This window comes from Palaemon carinicauda, chromosome 3 (assembly GCF_036898095.1).
Source record: "Palaemon carinicauda isolate YSFRI2023 chromosome 3, ASM3689809v2, whole genome shotgun sequence".
Classification (NCBI taxonomy): domain Eukaryota; kingdom Metazoa; phylum Arthropoda; class Malacostraca; order Decapoda; family Palaemonidae; genus Palaemon; species Palaemon carinicauda.
This window is the reverse complement of record NC_090727.1, coordinates 40927885-40941881: the sequence shown is the minus strand read 5'-3', so window position 1 is coordinate 40941881 and position 13997 is coordinate 40927885. Positions and strand designations below refer to the sequence as shown.

The following is a 13997-nucleotide window of genomic DNA, read 5'->3' as shown; positions in this document are numbered from 1 at the left end:
GTTCCAGGCCCATGGTATGGACTCCAATGGCTGGACTGTGTTTCATGGAATCCCCAAATGGCCTCATGTCTTCTACTTTTCATAATCTATATTTTATAGGTCTGAACGACTACCTAAAGAACCTAAAGGCGGTGAATGATCAGAGATGGTTATTTCACAGTGTTCTGGAGTTTCGTGATATGCACCCTCTGAAGGACTAACTAGACGCAATATTGATTAATTTGGTTGTTTGGACAAGGTACTGCAATGTCTAGTTTGTCACAAATGTTTATGGTATTATCTTCATCTTTAAGGCGATTTCTTGTAATTATGGAACATAATTTTGATGATGTTCGCTGCTGACAGTCTATGTGAAAGGTCAAAGAAATCTTAAATATAATTATTTATATTCATCATCATCATCATCACTATCATCATCATCATATCTTTACACGCCTATTGACGCAGAGGGCATCGGTTAGATTTCGCCAGTCGTCTCTATCTTGAGCTGTTAAATCAATATTTTATACTTATAAGTATTGATAATTAAGAATGTCGTTCGGAAAACGGGAAAATCTTTATTATTAGGGTCATTTGCATACCTATAAAAGCTTACACAACTAATTGTATTTTTTAAATAAATCGTAAAACTCTTCGATTGCCAAACGTAAGAGACAATGTTATCGAAATGTTTTCAGTGACAACGAGTGCGTGTCAGAAAAGCACTTACTGAAAGACACAAGGGAACAGCAGAGCCCCGAGAGTTTGCGGAAAGTTAAGAGTAAAATAGGTGAGTTCCTTGACTGTTGGGAACTTGAGCTGGAAACACGAACAGCTAAAGGAGACTCGTGTCTGTCCGAGAGAGAGAGAGAGAGAGAGAGAGAGAGAGAGAGAGAGAGAGAGAGAGAGAGAGAGATAGGCGATAGTATAAATGTTTTTGAGAGATATTACATTTTATAGGTTGGGGTGGGCAGTCATTTCGTTTTGATATGACTTTTTTTTTTCATTATATAGTAGTGCCTAGACTCCTGGCTAATACAGTGGTAACGTGTTTGCCAGTCTTCGCATGGCGGCAGATCGATCCCAGCCAGGGACCGTGAGTTTAAGATGTTTACTGGGAAGGCCACTGCTGTGGATGGGCACCTCAGTGGCGGGTTGTGCTTGCTAGGCTGACGATCTGGTGAGCATCTTTTCTGATGATATTGGAACTGAAACCAGACACCTTTAACCTTTTAACCTTTACTGTGTACCACTATCTTATAGTTATGTTTTCACCTTGCCTTTTCTATTACCAGGTTCTCAAATTTAAGGAGAAATCGACGAAAAATTGAGTTTGCTTCAGTGGAAACCATCTTCGTAGTAATTCATTTTCTAAAAAAATAAAACTCTTCTATAGATGAGTACAGAATGAAAGATATCAACTAATTTGCTTCACAATTAGGTTTTCAATTATTACCTTTCCTGTTGACACACAAACAGGCCGATATAGGTGAAGATTTCTTTAATTGTCAATTACTTCTACTCTGTTCTTCAGCTGTCCGTGTAACAAGAACAAGAACAACGATTAGTGTTCTGATTGCTAATTTTTCATGCATCTGTGCATCTGAATGATTTTTTTTTCTCAGAAAGTTTCCTAAAGAATTCCTAATGTATTCTCCACTTTTCTGATTCATCATGATTACTTATATATATATATATATATATATATATATATATATATATATATATATATATATATATATATATAAGAAATTTTATGGATAATTTACCTTCACGAGAATGCTACTGTGTAAAATGTCACTATAATAAGGCTTTCATAGATTGTTTACAGAAATACAATAATAAAATAAGGACTTGATAAGTAGATACGGTTACATTGTTGATGGAAATAATTGTCTTCGCGATATTTTTGCTAAGATTTAATTATGTTTATAATTATTGACGTGATCTAATTTTCGCGTTTTATAAATACATGTCCCTGAAGGATGAGGGTTTAAAAGACCTCGTATTTGGAAACAATCCATCATCGGGAAAAATGGTTAGAAATCCCCATATGGCGAGAACCCATGATAGCCCATGTCACTTTGCCTACAAATACTTATTACAAAACTACAAATAATTATAGATTATTTTTTTTAAATTTCGCCGAAGCAAGTATATGGGTCTGACAGTTTTATTGCGAATTAAGTTGCTCTCTCTCTCTCTCTCTCTCTCTCTCTCTCTCTCTCTCTCTCTCTCTCTCTCTCTCTCTCTCTCTCTCTCTCTCTCTTCAAAAAAACATTTAAGTAAATCGTAATTGTTAAAGACACGTCCCCTTTGTTTTAGATATATGGTACTATTGCGCATAGTAAACATTAATTTAATTGACATTTCAGTTTTTCATTCAAGTAAAAGTTTTGTGTGTTGGCGTTTCTGTATGTGTTCATTTGTTCTCAGTGTAAATAAGAATAAAAAATGCAGCACAACACACAGACTTAATGAATTAGAGGAGAACAAAAGAACAGAACCAACATTGAAGTGTGAAACTTTACTTTTTGTAATGTTTTAGATGATGCCTTTAGTTATAGCTTTTAATAGACTAAGCAGAGGAGAGGAATTATTAAAGTAAAGCAAAATATCTGATGAAATATGTTTTGTATGTTGTGAACGTTGTTGCTCAATTTAGTTAATGGGTAATTTTGTTTTTGTATATCATCATCCCCTCCTACGCCTATTAACGCAAAGGGCCTCAGTTAGATTTCGGCAGTCATCTCTATCTTGAGATTTTAATCAATACTTCTCCAATCGTCCTCTCCTACTTCACGCTTCATAGTCCTCAGCCATATAGGTCTGGGTCTTCCAACTCTTCGACTGCCTTGTACAGTTGAACTAATCTCTATATATATATATATATATATATATATATATATATATATATATATATATATATATATATATATATATATAAACAGAGAGAGAGAGAGAGAGAGAGAGAGAGAGAGAGAGAGAGAGAGAGAGAGAGAGAGAGAGAGAGAGACTATAAATAAATTCATCCCTGTTGATAGTTTTGTCGGACATGATATTTTAGGAACGTGATTCTTCTTCACTTGACACTAAGGGCTTTCTCAAAAATAGATCTTCATAAAATTGTATGTGCCGGTATTCCAATTTCCACTGACTCCTCTCATGCATTGGCAATGTAAGTTATTGCTTGTTATGTTCTTGCCGATCTTCTTAATAGTTGTTGGTCGCTATCATTCTTGTCTGGTGGTTCAGCAAAACGGGGCATCTGGTTACTAGCTGCTGCATATGTATGTGCCTATGGTTTGAGTGCCGTTATTGAATACCACATCAATCTCTTGTGAGAAGAGAGGAGAGGTAGCAGTACGAATAATGTTAGTATGCTTTGGAATATCATTGTATAGTAGTTTATTAGATAATATATTAGTACTATTATTTATCTTTTTTTTATTACAGGTAAGACCTGCATTATATACAGGAGACGCGCCATACTGTTGCACTGTAGAAGGTTTGCCGTACATGTTATTTACAGTTTGGGTATGAGGACTGTTAGCATCTCCTGTCTGGTTAAGTAGGCAATGCATCTTAGCCAACTTTATTGCCTTTCCACCCGTGCTCTGACAGGTTTCCATGTTTTTCCAGCCTTTTAAGGTACTTGACTACTTAATGACTGTGCTACACTGTTATAGAGATGGACAATAAATTTAATAATTATTATTAGGTAATATGATCGTGTGTAAAAGATTTGCTATTGCCAAATACTTCGTTCAGTCTCATTAATGTTTATACACACACACACACACATATATATATATATATATATATATATATATATATATATATATATATATATATATATATATATACATATATATATATATACATACATATATATATATATATATATATATATATATATATATATATACTGTATATATATATTATACTAACCTACGTATCCTAACATTGTTGGCTTGAAATGTCACTTCGGCTTCGCTATAACCTACTTTGTTGCTTAGACTTGGAGCAAGGAAAAGCCCTGGTTTGATATAGAAAATAAGGCAGATGACAAAATGATTGATGGGCGAGGGTTACTACAGGTTTAGGTATGTGACGGTTTCTTATGACCCAGTGTTGATAAGGAAGCAGATATGAAACTTGAATGAAAGTTGAAGGAAAAGCTTATGGTAAAGTCGATAGAGATAATGCGGATGGTGTTGAGACTTCTGCTTAAAGAATAAGATGCTAACTATCGAAATAGGGGAAACCAAATATAGGAAAAGTAATCTCTACCAACAAAAGTCGTGTAAGGTGTGCATAAGGATTTGATAATTGCTGATAATGCAGAAGTGTTTAAGTATATTAAACAGACACTTTGGAAGGTTGGATAATATTATCTCGCAATTTTTCACTAATGGTATCTTGTGCCGTATCCGTCTTCATAGATCTAACCAGTTTTTATGGAGAAATAGTTCAAGATGCATTAATAGAACACTAGAGCTTAGTATTATTGATAAACCTCTTATATTACTTATCAATTACTTGTGTGATCTTATGTTAAGATTCGAAAGAAAACGCTAAATATTCGCTATCCAAGACCCTCTTGAAATGATTCTTGTTTGCAATTCAAAGCTTTTGCAACGATGGTTGACAAAAACCAATCTTAGACATGACCTGTGTGGGAATTTCCGCCCAATTTCCGATTTCTTTACTATTATTACATCTCTCCATGACAGTGTGTGTGTCGTTTTACTCATGAGCAGAGTTGCTAAGATCTTTCTATTCCAACGCTTCTAACACGTCGAGTTTTCACTCTGTGGCTTTTCCTCTCCCCCATCCCTGTCCTCATATTCAAATTATGTTAGTTTCCATATTATGTACTCTATCTCCTCTTTTCTCCAACTGACCAAATCGCCTGGAAAAAAAATGAGTCATCTTTACTCTTCTGTTGACTCGCTTTCCACATTGTCATCTTATCTTTACAGTATTCCGCAGTCATTTATCGTGATAACTATTGTTTATGCGCATTTACTAAACATCAACCTCATTGCATAGGTTTCAGCCATATTTCAATACAGCAAAATTTTCTGTTCTTAGGTAAACTTCTCTTGTGCTATACTTTGCATTGCTATCACTGTCTTTTGCGTTTAAACATTTTATTTTTTTTTATTTTAATACTCTCTTTTCGCTTTGCTTATTGTACATCACATTTACTTCCTTGATCCTGTAAGGTTTAACCTTTTGCACCCATTTGATATATTTTATTATATTTCATAGCTGCAATTTTCGCCACCTAAGCTTCCTCGTGCTATTAAGTGTATCATATTTCTAATTGTACACATTTCCATTTCCCCACTAGCCACTACTTTTAATTATAAATGCCAAGTAGTTACGTTTTAAGTGCGTAGTTTTATCAGGGCTATATATTCACTAAAGACTCATCCCACATATATTCTATAATCTTCGTGGAAAGGTGTGTGTACCGCACATGTTTCATACATGCTCATACACTGTAACGTTATTTTTTTTTTTTCTTTTTTTTATCTCTCGCTCTCTCCCGCACTAATAGAAAAACTTGTTCAAGTTTGCCATTGCGTGTTTCACATTTTTGGAATTTTTATGCCATGTTGTCCCCAACCGCTTGTATATAAGCTCGTTATCTTGTTGAATAAAATTCAGTTACATTCACGTTGCTTTTCTGTTAGTACCTAACAGCTACCTTGCGACAGGTGCAACATTTTCCAATTTCTATTCTTTTTTTTTTTTTCTGTAGCCTACTCTTTTAAACCTGAAAATTGTGCGTTCTTTGATCATCAGGCATCACTGGCACAATCGTAAGAGTCCTTTTGCCTTTAAAGCTCTGAGTTGGATTTATTCAAAGCTACGTTAGAAGTGAAAACGATCAAACGGGAGGCTGGAGTAGTTATTGATGATACGATTCTGTTTTCTGCTTTACTTTTTCCACTTGAAGTTGATAAAGGTGTGCACGTGCACATTTTATTTCTGAGGGAGTCAGGTGGCTAATTTAACGTTATGTCATGGAATACTTGTTTATTGTTTTATTGTCAATGAATATGAAAAACTTGACTTCGACGGTTGTTGGAAAGAGAGAATTGAGAGGATAGTCGTATATTTAATATATTTCTTCTGATTTAAGGTAATTTTGTCTTGATAACTTATAATACTTTTTGGAAAGTTAATATGTCCCTAAATTCGTGAATTATATAGCAAGCTTATAATTTATATTGTATTTGATTTAACTCTTCGTGTACTTGAAGACACGTGTATAAATTTGAAAGTTAGTATATTCATTTAAAGAACAGCCTTTAACCTTTAGTTTTTATAGTAGAAGTATCGTTAATGTAAAGTTTGATTACTTAAGAAGTAAAGTTATATGCTTTCAGTTAGTTTACTTATATTGAAGCTTTGTTACAATTAAGACAATATGTTATATCCCAGTTTGTCGTGCCCATGATTTGTACGCCAAACATTTGATTCGGGGAATATTTAGATTACATTTCACGTTTTGAATATGCTCAAGTATGGAAACTTTTATATGTAGATGAATGTCTAATTAAGATCATATATGAATATTTTGGGTTTTTATGTCTTCGTACATGTGCCACCAATTACGTTGCTATCATAGAGTTACAATTAAGGTTGCCTTTGACGCTGAGTTCTATGAGTAATGAAGAGCATTATTAAGATGAAATTAGCATGAGATTCCAATTGGTAGCGAATATGATCCGAGCATGATATTCAATATGTATTTCAAATGACGAGCAAAGGAACTTTGGAAATTTAAATTTCTGGAAAATGTCTTCCTTAAAGGTTAAGGTTAAATGTGTCTGGTTTCAGATACGCATCAGAACGTCAGCCGAACATTCTTTATAATAAAAATTTGAAAAATTATCAACCAAGCAGTTAGAAATTGGAACTTGTTAACGACTTATATTATCGATGAATTAGGCTTGATTACAGGGTTGTGAAAGGTTAACCCATTTTAAGCTGGACGGTTTGAAACTATTTGATTAAGTAATTTTATCAGGAAATAAAGAAGAAATGGTCGAGGAGTTCTTCCAACATAAGACCTTGCGAATTGGCAGTCTACGCTAAGTTAATATTTGCATTAACTTTCTTGAATTCATAGTCATTCCTATACCGATGACATATTGTTAAATAAGGGAAATTACTAAAAGAAAAAAAAATTGGTGACAACAGCCCCTTTGATGTAGCAGCTGGAATATTTGAAAATTTATTAACAAAAGTGAATGCTTGGAAAAGAGGATTTTCTTCATTAAATCATGTCGTAAGTTACGACCCTGCCATCCTCTGTACATTTGTTTTTTATTAGATTGTTTAGTGAATCTCTGTCAGCATAATGAAACTAAATTTCTTTAATGTTTCAAAGTACATTGAATAGAGAGTTGTTCTTGGTGATTATAATCTTTTAAACTTTCACCCACAAAAAATAATCTTGATGAATTGTTGAACTTCTCATATGTATGCACACACATACATACATACATACATACATACATACAGCAAACAACAACAAATGTAGTCATTTCTATTCCACTGCAGGACAAAGGCCTCAGCATGTTTGGGGTTTGGCTAATTTTCGTCACCACGCTGACCAGTGCGGATTGGTGATGGTGGGAGATTTTTGTCAGATCACTCACAGAAAACCAACCTAGTATGTTTGGATTGGACCAGTTCAGCTTTACTGATCATTGTGATACGCAAACTCCTTTTATGACTTCAAGGTATTACCACTCAGAAAGGGATATATGGGTGTGTATATATCTATCTATATATATATATATATATATATATATATATATATATATATATATATATATTAGAGAGAGAGAGAGAGAGAGAGAGAGAGAGAGAGAGAGAGAGAGAGAGAGAGAGAGAGAGAGAGAGAGAGGTCAGTGTGTGTGCGTGTGTACGACGTACGACTTCTTCAAGAGGACTCATGAAGAAGTCAAGGAGGAAACTATTATGCATTACACTTAATTTCCCCGGTATTTTTTTTTTTTTTTTGTTTTTTTTTTTTTTTTTCTTGCATCTTATCATCACGTGTTCCCGTGAGTTTAACGCATATATATATATATATATATATATATATATATATATATATATATATATATATATATATACATATATATATATATATATATATATATATATATATATATATATATATATATATATATATATATATATATATATATATAATACGTAAAAAGGGATATGTACATATGATAATTCAAATTTATAGAGCGAATTCTTTTCTCTTGTTGTAAAAGCATATTAAACTACAATAATAAAAAAATTATAAGTATCCCATGTTCAGATAGTGCCATTACAAAATGAAAGTCTGGGACCAGATGTGACTTGGGTCATATAATATGAGGCTGAGTGAGCTTCCCTTAGCTGACATTAATTGTGCTATAAATTGCGGGATGCTCTATTGCTGTTTAAACAGTTAAGCTTATTTGAGGCTTATGTGAAATGTCTGGACATATTTTGCCGTCAACCAAGACACTTTTTTTCAGATTATAAGATCTCTGTGGAACGCTTATTTATATATATTTTGTGTCGATATTGTATATTGTAATTGATTAATTCATCTCATTAGAAATTACACTGCTATGTGTTGAATCTCTGCGTATCTTTTTGTATGTTTGTAAATGTCAGTTATTACATTTAATGCATTCGTAGAATACACCAAATTTATCAAACTTCATTTTACCTTCATATATATATATATATATATATATATATATATATATATATATATATATATATATATATATATATATGTATGTGTGTGCGTGTGTACAGTATATACGTTTATGTATATGTATATACATATATATATATATATATATATATATATATATATATATACATATATATATATATATATATATATATATATATATATATATATATATATATATATATATATATATATATATATATATATATATATAGTTTACTTTCTCTTTGGTTCTCTGTCCTATAATACTGGCTGTCCTATATTTTGTCTCATTAAATCCTTTTTTATTCTTTTATTCATTTATTACCGTTTTTATTTTAAATGAATTATAACTTGACTGAAAGCAAGCTATTTAGTATGCAACCCAATTGGAGGTGAATGTTACTTATGTATATTTACAAACAAGATCAAGGATATTAACAAAATCAACATGTATTATATATATTTTCATTACAGTCTGTTTGCATTAATAGTTAACTCTAATTTATATAAATAATTGCTATAGTGAAATACATTTTCAAAAGTTTTAAGACATTTTTTAGGCATTTTAGCCTTTTTTAGACATTACATATACAAGTAAATTAAATTATATTTATTTTGTGATTCATATTCCATTTGTAAGTTAAATCATATAAATCTAATATGATAATTCACAGACTGAGTTCGTGTTTTCCCACTCATGTACAGTATATATATATATATATATATATATATATATATATATATATATATATATATATATATATATATATATATATACACACACACATATATATATATATATATATGTATATGTATGTATGTATATGTATGTATTATATATATGTATGTATGTATGTATGTATATGTATGTAATTATATATATGTATATATATATATATATATATATATATATATATATATATATATATATATATATATATATATATATGTATATATATATGTATATATATATATATATATATATATATATATATATATATATATATATATATATATATATATATATATCAATTCATGTTGTAATCAATACCAAGCATTAGCAAGATTTGTTGAGTCAATCATAAGCATCAGTTAGTCATGCATACCAGAACGTATCAACGGATCCATTCATAAAGTTGCAAACCGTTGCTCAGTTCAAATACTGCATTGCAGCATCACTGGGGCTTTCATTAAGATGAATATGATGTCGTGGCTCTTGTTTCAGAAGTCAATTTAAAGCTTTAATGTAATTTAGTCTTTATTTGTTTTCTAGCTAGACGAAACTTATGAAATTTGCCCGTTTGTTATTATGTGTATTTTAACTAATGATCTTTTTCAAGATGAGAACATTGAATCCTTCCTTTATGTTTAGGAGATTAATACAGGATATATACTGTATATATATATATATATATATATATATATATATATATATATATATACAGTATATATATATACATATATATATATATATATATATATATATGTATGTGTGTGTGTGTATGTATAATTATATATATATATATATATATATATATATATATATATATATATATATATATATATATACATATATATGAGTGTGTATGTATGTATATATATAGATGTATATATCTATATATATGTATGTGTGTATATGTATGTGTTTTTGTTTTGTGTGTGCGAATGTATGAACATTCTTATATTGCTGCTTAAATGCTAAGTTGCTAAGTTTTAGATATTGTATAAACGTAGTAAAGTGCATTAAGAAATCACTATTGAAACAGGTCTAAAATAATATTTCCATATAATTTACACATATTAGAGCGAATTAAAGAGTTAAAATTCAAATTTTGCCTTTTGATAAATCCATCTGATTTAGGTAATTCATTTTTGTTGAAAACTAGAATGGTATTAGAGAGAATAGAAAACAGAAGTTCAATTTAGACGGGATGAAACATTACTGATAACACCATACTTTTATCTGTGATTTTTTCAGAGAGAGAGAGAGAGAGAGAGAGAGAGAGAGAGAGAGAGAGAGAGAGAGAGAGAGAGAGAGAGATATTAACCTGTTCTTTGGTAAGATTTTGTTCCCCCCTTTTTATCGGTGTGTGAGATGACGATGTCCATCCATATATTGTTTTTTGTTCAATCACGATAGTGTATAGCCACCATACATACCAGAGCTGTGTCTCAGAGTATACTGTAGGTCCCCACCTAATCATACTGTACCTTTGACATGTTCGTGCAGCCTCGGCTCTCCCTTATATTATTTCTATTTGTTTAAGAATACGGTACAAATTGTAATGTAAAAGTCAGTTTTATAAATTTAGAGCAACTGAAGCAGCTCTGATAACTTAGAACACTTGACTATTTAGGATGGCTTGACAAATGGAGAGAGCAGTAATGTCTTCCAGAACTTTAGCTTTGAAGAAAAAAAGGTCGAAGAATGTTTGATGCCCTGTGTCCTTATATTTTTTGCTTAATTTTTAATATTATTATTATTATTATTATGATTATTATTATTATTATATTATTATTATTATTATTATTATGATAATAATAATAGTAATAACAATCATCATCGTCATCATCATTATTATTATTATCATTGTTGTTGCTATTGATTGTTATTGATGTTGTTGTTATTATTATTATTTTTGTTTCTGCTGTTGTTCATGTTGATGTATTTGTTGTGGAAGATGCATCGATATAATTATCGTTTATAAAATGAAAGTTCATCTGCAATATGCGGTGCCACTTTGCTGCCAGTGGTTATTATAAGCAGTAAATATACTTTTAATAGATATTGTATTAAAAAGAAAAAAGAGAAAAACTACACCAGCATCAACGTAGAGGTAATCTAATATTAGTGAGGATAGCTTTTCCACTTTTGATGCCATCAGGAATCCGGTCTAGGTCGCTATCTGTGAGTCACTTCAAGTGTTCAGTTGAAGATGACCTTCCTTACCAGTATGTTGCTGAACTCTGACCTATTAAAGTTCAATCTCAAATTCATTTTTGTGTCTTTTGATAGGCAGTAAAAGTGCAAACCTAACTATAATATCTTAGCTAGATGTTTCAACAAATATATATGGTTTACTTCATCAAACGAGCCCACCTGATCTCTTCCTTACCTCTTGGTTTTTCTTCCTAAATCTCTCTCTCTCTCTCTCTCTCTCTCTCTCTCTCTCTCTCTCTCTCTCTCTCTCTCTCGAATCGATTTGAATGCATTGTTCGTAATATTCCTTATCTGTAATCGTTAGTGGACACCTCTAATACTGTTAAACAAATTCATTAGCAATTGAAGGTCACTGTATAACTACTGTACTACGTATTATTATTATTATTATTATTATTATTATTATTATTATTATTATTATTATTATTATAGAATCCATAGGAAGTGCACCAATTACAACAATTTAGTTATGGGACTTTTACACCAAAGCTTAAAATGCAAATGTCAATAAGTTTCAAATTGAGACGTTTAATAATTGCAGGAAGAGATTTATGAAATATTGTATTGTTGCAATTTTTGTTTTTCAAATAAAACTTTCTCAGCAATAGACGACGGCATCGTGTCTCACTTCATTTATCGAGAGAGAGAGAGAGAGAGAGAGAGAGAGAGAGAGAGAGAGAGAGAGAGAGAGAGAGAGAGAGAGAGAGAGAGAGAGAATGACGTTTTATCTTTTTGTCAAAGTGCCGGGAAAAAAGACTACTCGAAAACTCGGTAGCCCCCAACGAGCCAAAGGTCTTAACTTGGCAAACTTTTTGAGCGGCTGCTAGAAGTGGCCTGCCATCTCGAATTGTGCCGGTGGAAATATGGAAATTTAGTTTTCTCTGTTTCCTCTCCGCCTTTCATCTTGAAACTCAAAGGATATGGTATTTTACTCTTTCAAATTTCTTGAAATTGAGCCTTTGTATATTTCAGTAATTACGCAAAAAAAAAAAAAAAAAAAAAAAGAATGGGAAGTGTGGTCGTTAAAATGTTCATTTAAACTTTGAAATAAAGAAATATGTCATTAATGAAAGCCTAATATGGAAAATGACAACCGAAAATTGAAATATTAATAACCATAAAATTTTTGTATATTTCATGAAATATCACTTGCATTTTCGGTAAATATGATTAGGTGTGGTGGCCGATGTGGTAACGTCCCTGACTGGTGACCGGCAGACTGGGGCTCGAGTCCCGCTCAGACTCATTAGTTCCTTTGGTCGCTGCGTCCTCACCCTCCTTGTGAGCTAAGGATGTGGGGTTTTGGGGAGCCTATAGGTCTATCTGGTGAGTCATCAGCCGCCATTACCTGGCCCTCCTTGGTCCTAGCTTGAGTGGAGAGGAGGCTTGGGCGCTGATCATATGTATGTATGGTCAGTCTCTAGGGCATTGCCTTGTTCGATATGGCAATGTCACTTTCCCTTGCCTCTGCCATTCATTGGTGGCCTTTAAACCTATAAAAAGCCGTCAGGTGACAGAAAAGAACAAGAGAGGTATCCATGGGTCGATGTCATTGGTAATATGAGCTTTTGTTAAATGTGTAAAAAAAAGAGAGGCAGAGTTGAAAGATGAAAGATAGAAGGATGTAGTACAGATATCAGGGGACTAGGACGGCAGTTGATAGGTAAAATAAATCAAAGGAAACCAAAAGTTAATGGGATCACACGTGAGATGATGCTATGGTACGGAGGCTGACCAGGGTATACAGTATACGGTGTGCTTCGAGTGAGGCCTTTTGCATATATGGATACTTTCGATGAAAGAATTGATAGGGAAATGTATTTAACAGTTAGTGGAAAGTTCTTATATATATATATATATATATATATATATATATATATATATATATATATATATATATATATATATATATTCCACATTTTCTGTTACAGAAAAGAAATCTTGGGTTATAAAACGTATGACATTATTATGATTATTATCGGTATTATTGAAATTGTTGTTCTTGTTATTATAAGTCAAAGTACACCCCTATTTTGGTACCAGACTACTACAAGCACAAGTGCCCTAAAAGGAAACGGAGAATTAAACAACACGCTTGGAATTGAAATAAGAAATTAAACAATTTAGATATTTGAGTAGAATAGATGAGCGTTAGATAAACTATGAAACTAGATTTATATCAACATGCTTAACTGGAAAGTATTACCACCCAAATTAGATCTCAAACGACGATCCACCGATTCAGCTGTATGATAAGAATGATCATTATATAATTTGGTCACAATCTCCATAAAACTTATACCT

The 13997-nt window shown here is 31.8% G+C and overlaps 1 protein-coding gene across 1 annotated transcript in view; it reads right to left on the bottom strand.

Moving 5' to 3' along the window:
- Nucleotides 1-288: 288 nt before the first annotated feature.
- LOC137631533 (uncharacterized) overlaps nucleotides 289-13997 on the bottom strand; it is a 21602-nt gene continuing 7893 nt past the window's right edge. The window contains exons 2-3 of the mRNA XM_068363310.1: nucleotides 710-798; nucleotides 289-346 (exon numbers count right to left, since the gene is read on the bottom strand). Of these exons, the coding sequence (XP_068219411.1) occupies nucleotides 289-346; nucleotides 710-798 (147 nt within the window). The remainder of the gene's footprint in view (nucleotides 347-709; nucleotides 799-13997) is intronic.